The sequence below is a fragment of the Physella acuta genome, unplaced genomic scaffold (assembly GCF_028476545.2).
Source record: "Physella acuta isolate Inbredline_101_S28 unplaced genomic scaffold, ASM2847654v3 ptg000697l, whole genome shotgun sequence".
Classification (NCBI taxonomy): Eukaryota; Metazoa; Mollusca; class Gastropoda; family Physidae; genus Physella; species Physella acuta.
Window position 1 is genome coordinate 112,156 of NW_026732216.1, and position 19,588 is coordinate 131,743.

Here is a 19,588-nt window from a genome sequence, read left to right on the forward strand (position 1 = left end):
TTTATTTTATTCTTGAAACTCCTAAAAATATTAGTCTGCAACACTCGGTAATGAACGATATAATAATCAATATAAACATTAAACACTCGCTATTCTATTTGCGAATTTGACCTTTAATTTTGCAAATATCTCCCCATGAGTATTCTCAACAGCTTCCTAAAGTTTAATGGCGATCCGATGATGAAAGGTATAGTAATGAATAAAAGACAAACAGACACACACACATCTACATACTACAGACATTGATATATATATATATATATATATATATATATATATATATATATATATATATATATATATATATATATATATATATATATATAAACCTAATCCTAATCAAAGATCATAATATTAAAATAAAAATGTTAGTGGCTCTTTAAAAGCTTGGAAATTTTGGAAATTGTAACTTTTGGCTCTTCTGTCTGAAAAGGTTGCCGACCCCTGTACTAACCCATACGAGGAAACCTTGCAGTAATGTCTTTGGAGCATCCCAATCACGATGCTAACGCTGAAAGTTTTAGGAATTTTAATCCCAATTTTGAAAACAGTTTTTTAACAGTGCCGAATGAATTTCTGGCCTTAATAAAACCCTTTCAAATAATGTTTCAAGTCAACAAAATAATAAAGGTGTAAAAAAAGAAATAATCCTATGTTTTTTAAATGTACTGGTCGCTAAACTGCGTTAGACGGTTTACTTAATGCTATTTTAAATTTTGGATAGGTAATTACTTTTTATGACACAGTTTTTTATTTATTTACATGCGTTCCGTTCCGTCTTTAGCGATCTGAACTCTGAAGAAAATTATCTCCCTTTATTAATACCCATGGTCGGTTGCTAGGAACCAACAACAGCTCACGACTTTGTTTATCTAATTAAGTGTTCATTGAAGCTTAATCACTTAATCCTACTACATTCTAATCGAATATACTATTCCTTAATTTAAATTGGAATGACAAAACTAATATCTATTCAGATTATAATTAAATGTATACACTCTTTCGTTTTCAACGGAGAGGAAATAGATTAAAATCACTGCATAGGTAGATGGTTGAAAAGTAATTTTTTTTTAAATAGCCACAGACAGACGGACAGACAGATAATCATAAGGTCAATAACCTTAGTAAAACCGTGTTATAATTAAATAGTTTAGTTAAACGTATCCCACAATTCTAACCTAGTTTTTATACGGACATTGGCCCCATCTTTCAAATCCGGTTACAGTGGCTTTTTTTTTTTCTTCATGCATGAGGCGATTCTACCTCTTGGCGGTCCTCGAGCAAATGAAATAACCTTTTACCCATTTATTTTTTTACTGTGTGCCCGGCCATGTCAAGAAATGTCAATTGGCTTCCTTTAATGAAAATACGTTTTTAAAAAAGTGCAAGAGCAGTGAGAATGTGAGAAACAATTTGTGGAGAGGTCATCTAGTGCGCCCATTGGCGATAGCGTCAAACTACTTTGTTAAGTTGTTTTATTTCACTTTCTTTGTCCGGTTTAACTAATCTATATGTTAATTATAAACTGATGTTGTATATTATCACGGTTACCTAACTAGGTATATATTAACAAGAAACTTTCCCCCATAAACTTAAGGGCAGTGTTTCTTCCAGACTTTTTTCTCCGGGGGGCACTTGAAATTTTCTGGGGGGGGGGGGGGCGGTAGACTTTCTTCGGAGGGGGGGGGGGGCGGACACTGTTAAAAGTATATATTTTCTATATAAATTATATAAATTTCATTTCGTTCGGGGGGGGGGGGGGTGGGCGGTAGATTTTTTTCGGGGTGGGGGGATGCCTGGAAGAAACTCTGCTTAAGGGTCGTCCATAAACGACGTCTGAAATAATGTCAGACCAGCCGACCACACCCTTCAAAAATGTAAAGCTTGCTGTTTTTTTTTTTTTAAATAGCGATTTATTTTTACAATATAAACTGTAGTTTGCCAACATTAAATGCAATGAGGAGTTGTGTAACGCCTTTTTATCTTTTTTTTTCAACGCCATATAAATGTGTTACTAGCTTTTCTTTTTAAATGCAATATTACAACGTCACATGTATTTAACCCGTCCACCCCTTGTCCGCCATCCACCCTCTCTCATTCTTACATTACAATTTCAATTGAAACGGAACAAAACTATGATGTATATGAATTGAAATTCATGAATTGATGCCTGGAAGAAACTCTGTTTGCACTTGACATTAAGCCGCCAAAATTTAAACCACGAAATGAACAATACTACAAAATATTATCCCATGTTCACATACTATTATGTTTCCTCTCACTAATGATAGCGTAGTAGTCTACACTGTGTCTTCACGTATTCGAAAAAAAAAGTTTAAATTTTCTTTTCTTTCATATTGATTTGTTGAGAACATGCATTCATGTGTAAATAAACAGAATGAGATTGGTCTATACTATTCTAGTTAATAGTTCCATCTACATTACAAGAGCATGTAATTAAACAAAATAAAATATTTAGAGTGGTAAATAGATTGTACTAGCCGTCCCGGCCAGGCCCTGCTCTGGCTTCTGGGAAAAACCTTTCTGTTAAAGACCATTACCTGTGTGTTTAGTAATCATCATAAACCCGGCATTGCCCACCCAAACCACAACCAACCAAAACAACAAAACGCAAACATAACGCTAACACAATTACAAATACAAACGAAAACAAAAACCTAACAACAAACCCAACCACAACCACAAACACCAATACAAACACAAAGAAAAAACAAACAAAAAAGCAAACGAAAACAAAAACCTAACAACAAACCCAACCACAAACACCAATACCAACACAAAAAAAACAACGAAAAAGCAAACGAAAACAAACCAAATCCAAACGCAAAACCAACCAAAAACACAAATACAAACCCAAACAAAAAAACACAAACAAAAACGAAAAAAGAAAGAACAAAAACGAACCAAATCAAAACGCAACCACTAACGCAAACCAACCTAAACACAAAGAAAACACTAACGCGAACATAAACGCCCGGGGCGGAATCACCTGTTTTAGCTTAATGAACGACTATAGTACCCCAACTTATTCACAGTCTTTTGCACTCACTTAAACGAACGCGCCTGTTTCAATTTAATGAACAATTTTAATACTCCAAGCTTATCCGTAAAATACCTACAACATTTGCACTTGATCAATCCCCGCTAATTATGTAAATATTTTTTTTACCCAACACCAAAACAAAGTAATTAAAAAGTAAATAGTTTTCCACAAAATGCAATGGTTTTATAAAGGGAAGTAATTGTGTTTTCCTAATTTATCAAAGGGAAGTAAGTGCTATAGGACTAAATAAAGACATGATTAGAATTGTTGTAAAAGATGATATTTTTTTAAAACTTGTGTTAAATGAGCATGCCGACAATTATTACTGTAATTTGAAAAATGAAAATGATTTCCCAACACTTTCAATAGTAATTTTTTAGCTCATAAATTTAGACAAATGCGCACGCTAATTGTCTAACACTTAAATCCATCCAAGACCATCGACAAACATATGCGTTACATACAGAACTGAGCTTTATATATTAGATTATTTGTAAGGCAGGGGTCGGCAACCTGCGGCTTGCGAGCCGCATGCGGCTCTTTTGATGTCTAGGTGCGGCTCTTCAGCTCCATGCACAAATATTACTCCTAAAAATATTAGTCTGCAACACTCGGTAATGAACGATATAATAATCAATATAAACATTAAACACTCGCTATTCTATTTGCGAATTTGACCTTTAATTTTGCAAATATCTCCCCATGAGTATTCTCAACAGCTTCCTAAAGTTTAATGGCGATCCGATGATGAAAGGTATAGTAATGAATAAAAGACAAACAGACACACACACATCTACATACTACAGACATTGATATATATATATATATATATATATATATATATATATATATATATATATATATATATATATATAAACCTAATCCTAATCAAAGATCATAATATTAAAATAAAAATGTTAGTGGCTCTTTAAAAGCTTGGAAATTTTGGAAATTGTAACTTTTGGCTCTTCTGTCTGAAAAGGTTGCCGACCCCTGTTGTAAGGGAAATAACTCAAAAATAATTACGCTTGTTGCAAATATTTTTACCACAAGGACGTTTTACATAGGTACAAATGATCTTTTAATCTAAATGTCCAAATTGTAACAGGGTAATTAATATGAAAATTCATCGATTTAATGATTTTCTTATTTTATTAAACCTCTATATTTAAATTGAACAAAATTATTAGATTGTTAACAGTATTCATTAATTCAACACTGTTTGTATAATAGCTACAAAGCTAATAACACATTACTACTACCACAAGGTCCCGTGTTTATATATATTAAACCAAATGTTTCTATTTTTTTTTTTTAAAAAAAGAAAAAAAAATTAAATAAAAAGAAAAAAAAAGTTTCTATTTTTAAATATACATTTAAATAAATATAAACATATATATATATATATATATATATATATATATATATATATATATATATATATATATATATATATATATATATATATATATATATATATATATATATATATATATATATATATATGTGTGTGTGTGTGTGTGTGTAAAACATTGGTTAAGAGAGAGCGAGGGAAAAAATAAAACAAGGGAAATAAATTTAGATTTTATCTTACAAAATACACTGACATCGAGTTAAAAGAATTATTTCAAGTAAATCTAAGACATAGACTGGGAACATGCAATTAACAAAAAAAAATGTATAGGAAGTATAGGAAAACAATAAATAAATTATTAATTTTAATTAAAATAGTCTCAAACCAAACATCACTCGCTCAGCCCTCGAGTAAATTAACATTAAAACAGAGTTCTGTTTCCCATGTTTTAATAGGATACAATCTGAATGGTAGATAGAGATAAACACCTCCCCCCCCCCCACACACACACACACACTTCCCCTCAGCCAACCGGACTGGTGGATATATCAAGGGCAGCGTGCCCTCATCGTCAGGGTTCAAATTTGTGTCGTGGAAAATTTTGAAATGATAGATCAGTATGAGAATTACAGAGACCCTTCTCGTTTCTATTTCTGTCCATTGGTGACTACAATGCGAACTTTAGACTTTGTAGCTGAGGATGGAACACAGTAAACTAAGCAGTCAAGAGAAACCTAGTTTGCATACCTTATTTTAGTCTAGTTCTTATGCCATATTTTTTTCTCCATTTAATTACTGTATATACAATTGATGTTCCTGTCTTTCAAGCTGTGTAAAATCAAATAAATTATTATTACTATTTTAAATGTTAAAATCAAATAAATTTTAAAAAATAAATAAAAAACGAAACAAAAAAAAACGGTTTGAAAGGGAAGAATGTTTGATATGATGTGTCTCATTGTAATCAGCATAACTTTTCCAGTTGCTTAAAATTTGTATCATTTTAATTCTCTGTAATCCCAAATTTACTTCAGCTCTACTTAAAAGCCCAACCACCCCCCACCCATCAGCCCACTATGCCGATGGAAAAAAATCCCTTGAATCATCATTTAATTGCACAATTGCATTTTCAGGTTGTTTTTTTTTAAAATAAAATTGTAATTAGACATTTTGTATTAGATCTATGTATGAGTAAACCATCTTAAATGAATAAAAGTAGGCTACAAGTAAGAAAGAAGTAAAAATATGTAAGTCCTTACAAGCCGATGATGAAAACTGTAATAAATTAGAAACAAAGCGATGGTTCTAAAAATAGGGGGGGGGGAGTTCTAACAGAGTTTGTCCACAAGAGAAAGACAGAGAATGCTGGATCCAACTTGCTTAGTCACCAGACTGAGGCTCGCAGACAGAAGGTTACGGAAGCTCGTCTTAGACTTGAGGGTCGCTGTGACCAGAAGAAGGAAGAGCTGTTGAAAAACATTGATGATATAACTGAATCGCATATCTCATAATATTTTACTTGGCTTGCATGTGTTTTTTTTTCCTTTTTCTTTCTTAATTTAGAGTAGGAGAGTATTCCCTTAAACACAAACACGTATTACCTATCACTTGTTATGCACCGTTGACTCCGATTTTTCAGCCTTTTTTAAAAAGGATTTGCTTCCACAGCCCTTGTCAAACCAAGAACAAACTATAGAGCAGCAGTTGTTTTTTCTTTAATTTAAAGTTGTCTCTCCTAGAAGAGTTGCTGTCCCCAGCAGCCCCTAGTTTTCTAACTCGAGACTTTTTGGTTTAAAAACCACGAGCCGACCCGCGGCAAATCATACGCCGCTATTTAGTTGTTTTATTTTCTACTTTTCAGTAATTCATTATTTGTGAATTCGAAAGTACCATCGCTGCCACTGAAAATATTTGCTTTAAAACACTATCAGTAGCTCGTTAAGGACGATAACCCCCCCCCCCAACACTCCTTTCCCCCAACCCATACCCTACCCCCCCTTGTGAAAGCAGCATCCTCTTAGTTACCTCCCCTAAGTTTAAAATCGTTTCAAACTAAATTATCTGCCCCTAATAGCCGTCACTAAACCCGGCTCTACGATTGTAAACATTTAGCGTGAACAACAGCTCACCAGACTATGTGGGGGTGGGGGTGGTAGGGATATGCTTAGAGAGGAAGAGAGGGGGCTGCTAGGCGCGCTTACAGCTTGGTGTTTTCTAGGGTATCCAAGAAGAGAATTATATATATATATAGATGAGCTTTATCTACTCGACTACGCCAACCTTTGCACGTGTGTGTTCATCATCATCATTCCTTTGTGGCCCCTGGTGACAGTGGCGTAGCCAGGATCGTCTCAGGGGGGGTCCCATTTTTACCCGGGGACAAAATTTCGATTTGCACCCCCCCCCCTCAAACATTCTATTTGCACCCCTCCCCTTCAAACTTTTTATATATATACCGAGGGGTCTATGGGGGTTATGACCCCCCTAGCCCCCCCCCTGCCTACGCCACTGTCTGGGGAGCAAAGGGCTGCAACTACACATTTCCAGCGGACTCGGTTTTGGGCTGCTCCTTTAATCTATGCCCACGTACGTATTACACTCACGTTTACTTCTTCCCTTCCAGTTTTGCCATCTTCAGACGACGGCGGTGTGGTCTACCCCAGTAACATCCACGACATCTTCTCCTACCCACAGCAACACAACTCGACCACAGGACGGCTGATAAACGAGGTACTTCGTCTCACCCTATTTCCTCGAAGGGGGTTTGATTTCGTAAGACAGTAGCGTAGCGAGGTCGGGTGTCACACACGGTGCGGCACTTAATGGTGTCACCCCCAGAGGCGTAGCGACCCTTCCCGAGGACAAACTTTCAAGTTTTCGATTTGCACCATCCCCCCCCCCCTCAAACTTTCGATTTGCACCCCCCCCCTTAAGTTTTTCTCTATATATTTTGCTTTTTTTTTGCCTTGGTGTCACCCCCCTAAATGGTGTCACCCGGTGCGGTCCGCACCCCCCCCCCCCCCTTCGCTACGCCCCTGTCGTAAGAGGACTAATAAATAAGAAATAAATAAATAATTTTCTAAATTTCTAATCCCACATAGCTTTAGACAATGTTTTAGGGTGTGTGATACATGAGGTACGATTTCTTTTCTTAGCTGACATTATTTAATTAGGGGGTCGTCCATAAATGACGTCACACTCGTAGGGGGGAGGGGGGTTCCGTAATTTTGTGACGGTGTGTGATGAGGGGGGAGGGATCAGATGGTGCGTCGTCACACTTTTGCATTATATAAAAGCAATGTTAGACAACCTTCTTCTTCTTCATCTTCGTTCTTAATTTTTGAATATGGTGGAGGATTCAGACAACAAGTCCAACTTCGTGGACAAACCGGACGTTTTAGACGTTATTTCGCGTTTTAGAAAACTGTTTTAATAAACTGCAATATGAATTGATTAAAATACTCTATGTTGGCAGAGTTCAGACAAGATTTTGGAAAAATATCGATGTTTTAAGAACAATTCACCTGCGATTTTGAGGGGGGCTGTAGGCTGAGGTGTGACGTCATTTTAGGGGGGGGGGGCTCCGGCTTTTTGTGGCGTTGTGTGACGGGGGGAGAAGGGGGGGGGGATCGTCAAAAAAGCGTGACGTCATTTACGGATGACCCCTTATATAATGTTACACGTACGATTTCATACATTTACTATTTGCAGGAGCTTTGTTTAGAATGAAAACTTTCAGACGCATCACTCAAAGGGAGAGAAGCCTAAACAATTCGTCAAGAAAAAAAAAATCAAACATTCACAATTCTAATTCTCACAGTGTACCGTTGAATTCCACTTTTATAATGCAACATATAATTGTTGCTGATGCATTAAACAAAAATGTTTTAAAATGTTTCAAATATTTTCGTTTTCCTTTTTTTACTTCTGTTACAAACACCTTTTTAAAAACCCTAGCTGAAACATATAAAAGTGGAATTTAAAAAACAATTATATTCCAGTTCGTTAAGGCTTGTTTGCACAGTTATAAACAAGTTCTAATGGTTGCGTACGAGTTAAAATATTTATTGATCACAACAAAAAAAAAAAAAAAAATAAAATAAACAAGTTCTAAAGAAATATATTTTGTTTTCATTTTGTAATTGATATACTAGATATTAAATCATCAAACATATTAGTAATACGTGTCGACATTTCATGCGCACAATTTCCCGTTGACTCCAATTTCAGCCAAACTATCATTCTGGATTTTTAATGTTACCCTTTACTAACCCAAGAACAATTTTGGAGTTTCGTTTTCTAAATGTTTTACTGTCGCCAGCTGTCATACCGAGATCCGAACTCGGGACTGTTAGAGTAAACACATTTACGCTCTATAGCATAACCACGCCGACACCCAACCAAGTTAATAGAATTAGCGAAAACCGAAACTCAATAGTGTTTTCCCGGTCATTCAAATAATAATTTTAGCTTGAATTCACGAAGTCAAAAAATGTACGATACACGTGAGTCAAGAGAGTGTGACGCCATAAATTTCAACTTGACAACGTGACCGTTGGTACGGATACAACCGTCTGGATGTACCCAATACACAACGACCGGCAGCAGTAGGATAAATGTACCTATGCGCATATGCTATGCGTGAAAACGCGACAGTCGTCGTTAAGGGTTTAAACTCATTAGAACAACTTTAAATCTGATCAAGTTTGATTTTCTGCATATATATTTTAGACAATGATTGTAAACATTTGTCCTCAACAGACCTCATCTATGCTGAGGATCCAGACTGACCCCCCAAGCGGCGAGACCGCCCTCTCTCACATTCTCGCTCCTGCCTTCTCTTCTCTAGCCCTCGTCATCGTTGTGGTGGTGATCAGTTTGCTGTATCGTCGTCGTTATATTAACAAGCAGGTGTACGCTAAACGAAGCGAGGATAGCAATATCAGGTGGGTTAGGGTTAGTGGGTGGTTATGTGGTTTATGTCAGAGGCAATGCAGGTGTACGCTAAACGAAGCGAGGATAGCAATATCAGGTGGGTTAGGGTTAGTGGGTGGTTATGTGGTTTATGTCAGAGGCAATGCAGGTGTACGCTAAACGAAGCGAGGATAGCAATATCAGGTGGGTTAGGGTTAGTGGGTGGTTATGTGGTTATGTATCAGGTGGGTTAGGGTTAGTGGGTGGTTATGTGGTTTTGTCAGAGGCAATGCAGGTGTACGCTAAACGAAGCGAGGATAGCAATATCAGGTGGGTTAGGGTTAGTGGGTGGTTATGTGGTTATGTATCAGGTGGGTTAGGGTTAGTGGGTGGTTATGTGGTTTTGTCAGAGGCAATGCAGGTGTACGCTAAACGAAGCGAGGATAGCAATATCAGGTGGGTTAGGGTTAGTGGGTGGTTATGTGGTTTATGTCAGAGGGAAGTGATGTCTTAACAAGCGGGTGTACGCTCAACGAAGCGAGGATAGCAATATCAGGTGGGTTAGGGTTAGTGGGTGGTTATGTGGTTTATGTCAGAGGGAAGGCAGGTGTACGCTAAACGAAGCGAGGATAGCAATATCAGGTGGGTTAGGGTTAGTGGGTGGTTATGTGGTTTATGTCAGAGGGAAGGCAGGTGTACGCTAAACGAAGCGAGGATAGCAATATCAGGTGGGTTAGGGTTAGTGGGTGGTTATGTGGTTATGTATCAGGTGGGTTAGGGTTAGTGGGTGGTTATGTGGTTTTGTCAGAGGCAATGCAGGTGTACGCTAAACGAAGCGAGGATAGCAATATCAGGTGGGTTAGGGTTAGTGGGTGGTTATGTGGTTTATGTCAGAGGGAAGTGATGTCTTAACAAGCGGGTGTACGCTCAACGAAGCGAGGATAGCAATATCAGGTGGGTTAGGGTTAGTGGGTGGTTATGTGGTTTATGTCAGAGGGAAGGCAGGTGTACGCTAAACGAAGCGAGGATAGCAATATCAGGTGGGTTAGGGTTAGTGGGTGGTTATGTGGTTTATGTCAGAGGGAAGGCAGGTGTACGCTAAACGAAGCGAGGATAGCAATATCAGGTGGGTTAGGGTTAGTGGGTGGTTATGTGGTTTATGTCAGAGAGAAGGGGGGGGGTCTGGTTAATGGTGTGACGTGGTGTTGGATGTGTAAAATGCCACTATACACACCACTCATGGAAAAACTATATGGGGGCACCTGCAGATCTGGAGACCACAGTCCAGAAGTTGGATTGGTTTATTTCCTCCACCATAAACTAAATTAAGAACGAAGAAGAAGAAGAAGAATGTGTGTGTGTGGGGGGGGGGGGTGGGGTTGGGGATAGTAAAGTTTATCTTGGCGTTCTAGTGATCAATATATCAGATGAAGTAGAATTCAATTGTTTCTAAACTACCGCTTATGAAGGGATGGTGTTGTCAGTTATATGCCCAGCGTTATTTAATTTCCCCAACTTATTCAAGAACCCATCAGAGATGTGTTGGCTTAGGGACGTATTTTAGTCACTGGTCAGGACAGAGATTCGAACTCAATATATTTTGACTAGCAGCCCCAGTGCTCTACTACATGACCATGCCATTCCATGAGTTAACTTTGAGATAGGATTGGAATAAGTAATGTGAATGGAAGTATAATATGTGTATATTCATTTATGTGTCTGCTCGCTAAAGTAGTAACGTGTGTATGTAAGCCTACATCGGAAGATACGATACAGGAAAACTGGTGTAAGTGTATTTGCACGCGTGTGTACTTTTAAAGTAAGCAAAAACATTAGGATTTAGCTTAAGTGCAACATTAATAGTGGGAAGGCAAATGAGGTGGGTGGGGTATAAACTGTGGTGAGAGTATTCCTAATTTTTTTAGTTTTAATTAATTAGCTTCTATATTAAAAAAAAAATACATTTTGGAAAGAAGTAATTAACATTCAAGTAGGGCCTATATTTCAAATGTTAAATGTGAAATTGTTAAAAAATAACTTAACAGTCTGTAATTCGTTTATTTTATGTTTAATGCGTTTGCAATTAGATTAGCCGCCAAAAACGCTATTCTCGTTTAAATTAAATCGTTCCATTAAAAACAAGGCAAATATTTTTATAAGTAATTTCAGAAATGTAATGAAAGTGTACTTTTAAACATACAAATACATTTATATCCAGTATCTTTAAGTAACTGTGTCATTTTAAGAACAAAAATTATACTAAAGTTTTCTTTTTCCTAAATATGGTATACAATTAAATACAACTAAACTAATTTTGTCATTTGTTCTGAAGTTACATTTAGTATAATTCCCCTTTTAGACCTAAAGATTCACAAGGCAGATGAAGTAGAGTTTATTTGTTTCTTTTTACTTTGGTACATGAAGGTTTGGTGTGGTCAGCACTATGCCCAGCCGCCTTTACTTTCCCTAACGTAAGTCAGGTACTTATCAGAACTGGGTGGACTCAAGAACTTCATGCCGACTCACCTCCGGAAGAAATCCGAACTCGAGACTTTCAGGTTATAGAATGGCTATATCATATTTGCATTTAAGAAAGCATTGATAACTTTTTTTAAGCGAGTTTGCTAGAGATGTTTATATGGCAAATTAAAAGATGTGGTTTAAGTTTTAAATAATTAGTGTGCTAAGGTTTCATTTGGTTTTGTAGTTGTTGTATTTTGATTTAGCATATACGTATATAGAACAGTCATCTATTAAAAAATCCTAATAAAAAGATTGTATCCGTTTTACCTTATGTTAGTTATATTATCTAATAATGTACTATTGATTATCAAAAATAGAAATGTAAATAGTATCTGTCTTTTCCGGTCTGGGCTATAAATAGAAACAACGATGGCGCCCTGCTACTAGACCGGATGAACAATATCAACAAAAACCCGACCTATTTTTATCCTAACGGGGTCGTGAACCGGAGGAACAATGTCAAGGAGGTTTCGGCTGAGAATATCAAGCTGATGGAGGTGGTGGGGGAGGGTGCTTTTGGACAGGTGTTCAGAGGTAGGTTCACGGTGACCAAAATATAATATATATTTCCATCATTCATTTTCAGACATGTTTTGCTAGTATATTAGCTAGTGTGTGTGTGTGAGTGTGTGCTCTTGTGTGCATTTGTGTGTGTGTATTTTGAAATTAGAATTAGCTTATTGCGGCGTGTTAGCGTTTTGGTTTTATAAGGATTTAGATAACCTGAACACAAGCAATATTCCATGGTTCGTAGAAAATAGAATTAATCCGGTTTTCTGACAACGGTACATGATATGATTGTGTCTGTGCTTTCCGCCAATCAAATAAAAATCACAGGCAACATGATAGGTTAGGTTTGTATAAGGCTGGCTTACTAATCAAAGACGTATCATCAGTAAAACGATAGGTTAGGTAACAGTGTAAAAGTTTAGCGCTCTTGGTTGGAATTGTTAGGTAGAGCAAGGGAACTGGGCTTCGTTTAAAACAGTGGTTCTAAACCTGGTTTCCATCGAACCCCAGGGGTTCGGTGAGTCAGTCACATGGGTTTGGGTGAAGTTCAGACAAGCACCCGATACATATGATTCTCGATCGGATTTTGTCAGTGCTGACGATAGAACTATTATGAAGGTTTCGATGGATACGTATACGAAATTGGTGGGGCTCGGTACCCCCCTCCCCAAACAAGTTAAGAACCAGTGGCACCGCTAAGCCGTCGAAATCTTGCATTTTTTTGTCTTGGTGTAGTCACCCTAAATGGTGTCAACCGGTGCGGTCCACACCCCGCCCCCGCCTCGCGACGCCTCTGTTAAGAACCACTGGTTTAAAATGTTATGTTTAGTATTAAATCTTGCAAGGTCTAGAAATATTTTCAAATTACATTTGTAAATTATTTTAAATGAATTATCTTATAATTAAGAATACATTTTAGAAATTGCTTTCAAAGTGGTTATTTTATTTTATTATTTATTTATTTTTTTTTGTTCTCATCGAAAATCACACCAGATAATAAGTATTAATAGCACATGTCACGTGATATTTGGAATATGTTTTCTTTGTTGAAGATTTTATTTGAGTCGTTATATGTTTAATGAACCTTGAACATGCTCTGAATAATTGACCTAATATATTCTAACATATAAAAGTTAACATTTGAAGTTATCAATATTTGCTTTCAAAAATGGATATGTATGAACTGTAACAAATGTTGTTCAAAGAAAGGAAATATTTGAACGTTGACAAAGTGCAAATACAAACATTATAAACCAGCATAAAACTTTGTAATGATGACCACATAAAACAAATATCCACATATACCAATAACTCTATTGTATCTTTGATACACTGACATGTTACCCGCCATTTGCACTATACATTACTTTTATCATCAAAACATACACAATTTCACGGTCAGTTAAAATAGCTTGTCTCTCTTGTTGGGGTCTAGGTGCATGTTCATATTACGAATACAATTGTCTTTTGATTAAGATAACAATTCTATGCTAAAACACGCGACATTGCTAACAAGCTATATTATAAGTGCTTCTGATGTAATACGAACAGAGAAATCTATGAGGAGGAGAAGAAAGAAAGGTTTACACTTTCGGGTTATTAAAAGTGAATAAAAAATCGTTGTTCATTCAGATCCCAATATAACTGCCACATTACCTCCGTTCCCTTTCACTTAGGTTTTATTTTTTATTTTTTTTTTTCATTTTACATCTCATTCTTTCTTTCATTCACTCTCAAAGGATTGCTCGCACTTTTCCTCCATCTTTCATTGTTCACCCCCCCCCCTCACCCCCTTATAGTCTCTGCTGCGTTGTTAAAGTGAAAATAAAACAAAAGAATGCCCCGTTTGAAATCCTTGTTCTATTAAATAACATAATCAATTGCTAATTATTGTCCTTGATAATAATTAGTGTCCTCCTTTGTATAGAGGCGTTGTCCATTAAGACGATCAATTTTAACACAACACCTGCAATGTGTTGTAGATGATGCCTCAGGTGACCTCCTTGCTTCAAAATACTCGACCTTCTGTCACTGATATAATACAACGACTATGTTCTGTTATAAAAAATGTATTCTTTCGAAACGAACACCTATGGGATAGTAAAGTACAGCTCATCTGGTTTTGTGAAATCGGTGTATGAAGGGATAGTATGGTCAGCACTATGCTCAGCCGCTTTTTCTGACCCTTACGTAAACATGTGTACTTATCAGAGCTGGATTAGGGATCGGCGTGGTCGAGTGCTGCCTTGTAGTTTGTTCTTGGTATGGAAGCAAATCCAAAAAGAAAAGCAGTCTGAAATCGGAGTCAATGGCCTCAATGGCACTTAACCAGTTGACACGTATCCTTAATTGTGATGGGGGCGTGGTCGAGTCGGCAAAAGTTCATACTTGATCAATTCGACAAATTCTCGAGTTCAAACCCTCTGGCAGATAAGGCTCGATCCCTTCCAGCACTAAAATTAAGAACGAAGAAGAAGAACAAGAAGAAGTGCTGGATTGACTGAGGAACGTCTTACAAACTTGTGCCTAAGATCCGTACTAGAGATTTTTTCGGGTAATAATGTCGTCCAACCACCACATTTAATAACCAGAAGGAACTATAACAGAGTAATTATAATTCAAAACTTTTTTTTTAAGAATGCAACTCGGAAATCCTTAAAATAAATCTGCAACAAATATGTCGCCTGTTCATGTATTTCGCATCGCGTTGGAACTACACAATTCTTGATGGAGGACATTTTTTTTTAAATAGAACTAATTAACTACAACATCAATGTAATTACGCGCCATGCTAATGAAGCAAACTCGAGCCCTGCATTGTGTTTATTGAGGCATCTCTAGGTTTTCACCGAGGTCTTGATTTGATATTGTAATTACGTTAAGGGTCTGCTAATGGCACTTTTACTTGGTTTCCTTCCCAGGTCATTTGGTGACCCCAGACTCTGAGACTCATATCCAGGTGGCGGTCAAGGTCATCAAAGATGGAACCACTCACGAGGTACTCTTAGGAAATGTTAAAATGCACTTTATAAAAAACATGTGTTAAAATAGTTTAATTTAAAAAAAAGTCTGAAGGAAGTTTTGGTCAAAACATAACACGGACCATACGTCTGGAACTTAATGACAATTTGTAATTACAGTAGAGTTACATGACTAAAAACCGTGCGCACCTATTGAACGTGATGACGCGCTTTTACCGTAATGACACGTGTGGATAGAAGGGCCTACTAATTTGGTCAAAATTTTAATTAATTTATAAAAACATAATCAGGCGACCAATTAAGTCAAATTGAATGTCATGATGCATTGTCTTCATGTCTTGACCCACGTACCGATTACGAACCATATTTGTTAGTTAGTTAGAAGTGCCTGCAATTTCGCTCGAGCGTTTCGATCTAGACAGACAGACAGAGGAAGTGAGTTAAATAAAAGCTTGTAATAAAACAGATAGTGTTTGTTACCTCACAAGTTAAAGACAGTTACGAATACTATGGACGTTTCGACCCCAGGTCTTCGTCGGCACACAACAGTGAGGTTACAGATTAGACAAATAAAAACAAACAGTAACACAATTTTGGACTTAGCTCGACAGTGAAAACACGTCTTGTCTAAATGCCCCGATATCCAAAAGAAAAGACGCGTGAAAAAAGACGCTTGGACACAGTATAGGGGCGAGGTTGGGGGCGTGGTGTATGGGGAAGGGGGGTTTGTTAGGTGAAATATAACTGTTATTTCAAATCATCTGGTGCCCGTGTGCCAAATTTAAGTATAAGTCGCGTTTCAGCGTTTAGGCGGTTTTTTTTAATACGAGCCGACCCGCGGCGTAACACACGCCACTATTTAGTTTTATTTTCTACTTTTCAGTAATTCATAATTTGTGAATTCGACAGTACCATTGCTGTCACTGAAAAAATTTGCTTTAAAACACTAAAACCCTCCTTCCCCCAACCCCCCCCCCCCCCCCACCCCGTGAAAGCAGCCTCCTCTTAGTTACCCCCCCTAAGTTTAAAATAGTTTCAAACTTAATTATCTGCCGCTAATAGGCGTCACTAAACCCGGCTCTACGGTTGTAAACATTTAGCGTGAACAACAGCTCACCAGACCATGTGGGGTGAGGGTGGTTGCGATATGCCTAGAGAGGAAGAGAGGGGACTGCTAGGCGCGCTTACAGCTTGTTTTCTAACGTCTCCAAGAAGAGTATATATATATAGAAGATAGGCAGAAGACATTGGGTCGAAACGTCCATAGTATGTGTAACTGTCTTTAACTTGTTAGGTAACTAACATTATCTGTTTTATTACTAATAGAATTAACCTAACTGCAGCTACCCTTTGTATTGAACTTTATGACTGCATTTAACGCCACAGGTGGTAACGGTAGATTTAATAGCAGGTAATGAAGTTTTTCCAGCGTGCGGATATTACGTAAAGTCGTTAGGCCTTACTTAATTGGCAAACTGATTTTAATTTAGCTATTATTTGGTAATTTGGTTAAGTGGCGTTCTGATGTGTGAGTGTGTGTGTCGAAAAGTGGTATTGATGCTGGTACACGACTGTAATTAAAAACGTTCGTGCTATTTCTGACCGTATGAACTTCAGGGCATATGAAGTAGAGTTCACATTTAGCTTGAGCTTGACATAAGATGAGATTGTGTGGTCAGAACAATGCCCCCGCCGCCTTCTACTTTTATTAACGTGAGCCAGGTACACATGACAGCTGGGACAAAATTGAGTCACCAGTCCGGGCCAGGACCCGATCTCGAGACAGCTGGACTTGCAGTGGAGAGCTCTATCACTCGACCACATCATTCCAACTAGCGATAATTGTAGGATCATTTGAGATTAATTGATTGTATGGTGTTTGTGATAAAAATGTTTAAATATACGTTGTCGGCTCTCTGTAGTTATACTCATGCTCCGATAGTTTAGTGATATGATAGGCTAAAAAAGTTGATACTTGTGAGGTCGACTTCTATAACTATAGGGCGTTCTGATTGTTTATTGATTGCTTGAGTAACTCAAATTTATCACTATAATTAGTACGCAAGATTTATGATTTAGCATGAAATATGATGCATACCATTTTTTTAATGTTTAGCACACCACCACTTTTGATATCAAACACAACTCGTTGACTCTATCTCACCTACCACAAAGTCTGTCACAATACATTCTCCAAGCATTCATCAAAACTGTCTATTTGACAAACAAGTCAACAACAGCTCTAAAATGTTTTACAACAGTACAGCACATACAGGAATAGACTAATACATATCTCTATTAAATAGAACACAGTGCCCAAAATTCTTTTGTCTAAACACTATGGCTTGCGGGCCGTTGCCTGCCTACGATTCGCTTTTAAGTCTAATTATATTATCAGCTAGAAAAGTACTTGTGGAGTTTCAAAACAGGCTTCATTCTTTAGTAGGTAATGATGTTCAAAAGGTTTAGCTTGCGGCCCAATGCTGGTTTTTTTTTTATTCCGTTTTAAGACTAATTAGATTATAAGCAAAGTACTTTATGAATTTTAAAATTTAGGCCTACATCTTTCTATAATTAGTAACGATGGGTATTTGTTGCTATCCTTCAGGCACATGAAGATTTCGAAAGAGAGGTGGAGATTATGGCGTCTTTCGACCACGATAATATTCTCAAACTGCTTGGTATTGTTGTACAAGGTAAACATCAGATTTATAATTCATATCAGCACAAAACTAAATACTTTAAGTCTTACAGGACGCATGGTAGTTCACTTATGCAGAGTACAGCACAGCATAATAAACTGTATATGAAATAATTTTAACCAAGAAAAGCACCTCATTTGGCACCCTGCTATATTTTTTAAACAAGCTTTATCTTTGAGTAAACGATAATGTTCTTATTATTATTGTTTGCGTATATTATAAACATGAATTGGCGTATGCTAATTAATCTATACGTATACACAACGTATTAACTAATATGGACAATATATGGTGTTTTGAAAAATATACATTTTAAATTCCATTTCAGTCTTGGAACTATCTAGCATTACAAATATGTTTATTTTGTTGTAATATCATTGTATGAACTCTACCAAGTTCCATTTCTCATGTTCCTCAGGAACTGGTGGAACACCATACATGATATTTGAGTACATGGACCACGGAGACCTCTCGGAACTGTTGAGGAAAAATGACCCCCATTTCCGGCCGCGACATAGCCGGGGTCTTATACTCAACAAGGTGGGTCGATCTAGATGTGTTTAGTTAACACATTGTTGTGCTGTTTTAATGGTGTTTGAAGGTGCAGATTGGAATAGTAGTTACCCTCATATATAGTATCAGCATTGATACAGTATTTGAGCATAATAAATGCATATATATATATATATATATATATATATATATATATATATATATATATATATATATATATATATATATATATATATATATATATATATACATATATACACTAATATATAAATATGAACACCTTCATAAATGATACGTAACATCATTAATTCGATTCCTAATTCACATTATTATGGAGGTAGGGAAACGTAAAAAGACAACCCAACATTATCTGTAAAGTAACACACATCCTTCCCGGAAACTTAGCGTAAATACACAGTAAAAAGTACATTTGCTGTAGATGAAAATATATTGTTAAACACTTTTTATCTAATCAAGCGACCTTGATATTAAATAAAATATAATTGCTAATGTTATCTAATTCTTTGCTAAACATATTATAAAGTCCGTACTTTATAAATTCTCTCCGAATGGTCGTCTTTGATGTGAAATATTGTTGCTAAACTGCTCGCGGCTCAGACAGCTACATTAAACAGACACTTCAACTTGGCCTTAATGGAATACAATTATCTAGGTTTAAGAGTGCGTTTTCTGTCAAGGCGAACCATTTACTCAGGCTCAACGGTATTTTTATGTGTAATGGTAAAGGTCTTTTTAAAAATTATTTTAAAAGTTCTCTGACATTGACATTGGGATAATTTGTTACAAAAGTCGATGACCCTTTGTTTAGTTCTTTGTTTAGTTTTTGTGAAAAAAAAAACATAGTACCTTTATCTTCACGGTTTTGAAAAATTAAATATATATCATAACATTATTTATATTTGGGTATAACATTTAGAAAAATACGTAACATTAAATAAGTAGGTCCTTTCTTTTAAAATCTGTGTAATTTGAAGGTATAAAGTCATTATACAGATTATCTTAAATA

At 36.6% G+C, this 19,588-nt stretch overlaps 1 protein-coding gene across 1 annotated transcript in view; it reads left to right on the forward strand.

The window, feature by feature from the left end:
- The first annotated feature begins 7,093 nt into the window (after positions 1 to 7,093).
- Positions 7,094 to 19,588, forward strand: part of LOC131949435 (tyrosine-protein kinase transmembrane receptor Ror) — a 36,489-nt gene continuing 23,994 nt past the window's right edge. The window contains exons 1-6 of the mRNA XM_059311344.1: positions 7,094 to 7,148; positions 9,180 to 9,364; positions 12,217 to 12,389; positions 15,287 to 15,363; positions 17,955 to 18,042; positions 18,467 to 18,588. Of these exons, the coding sequence (XP_059167327.1) occupies positions 9,189 to 9,364; positions 12,217 to 12,389; positions 15,287 to 15,363; positions 17,955 to 18,042; positions 18,467 to 18,588 (636 nt within the window). The 5' untranslated portion in view covers positions 7,094 to 7,148; positions 9,180 to 9,188. The remainder of the gene's footprint in view (positions 7,149 to 9,179; positions 9,365 to 12,216; positions 12,390 to 15,286; positions 15,364 to 17,954; positions 18,043 to 18,466; positions 18,589 to 19,588) is intronic.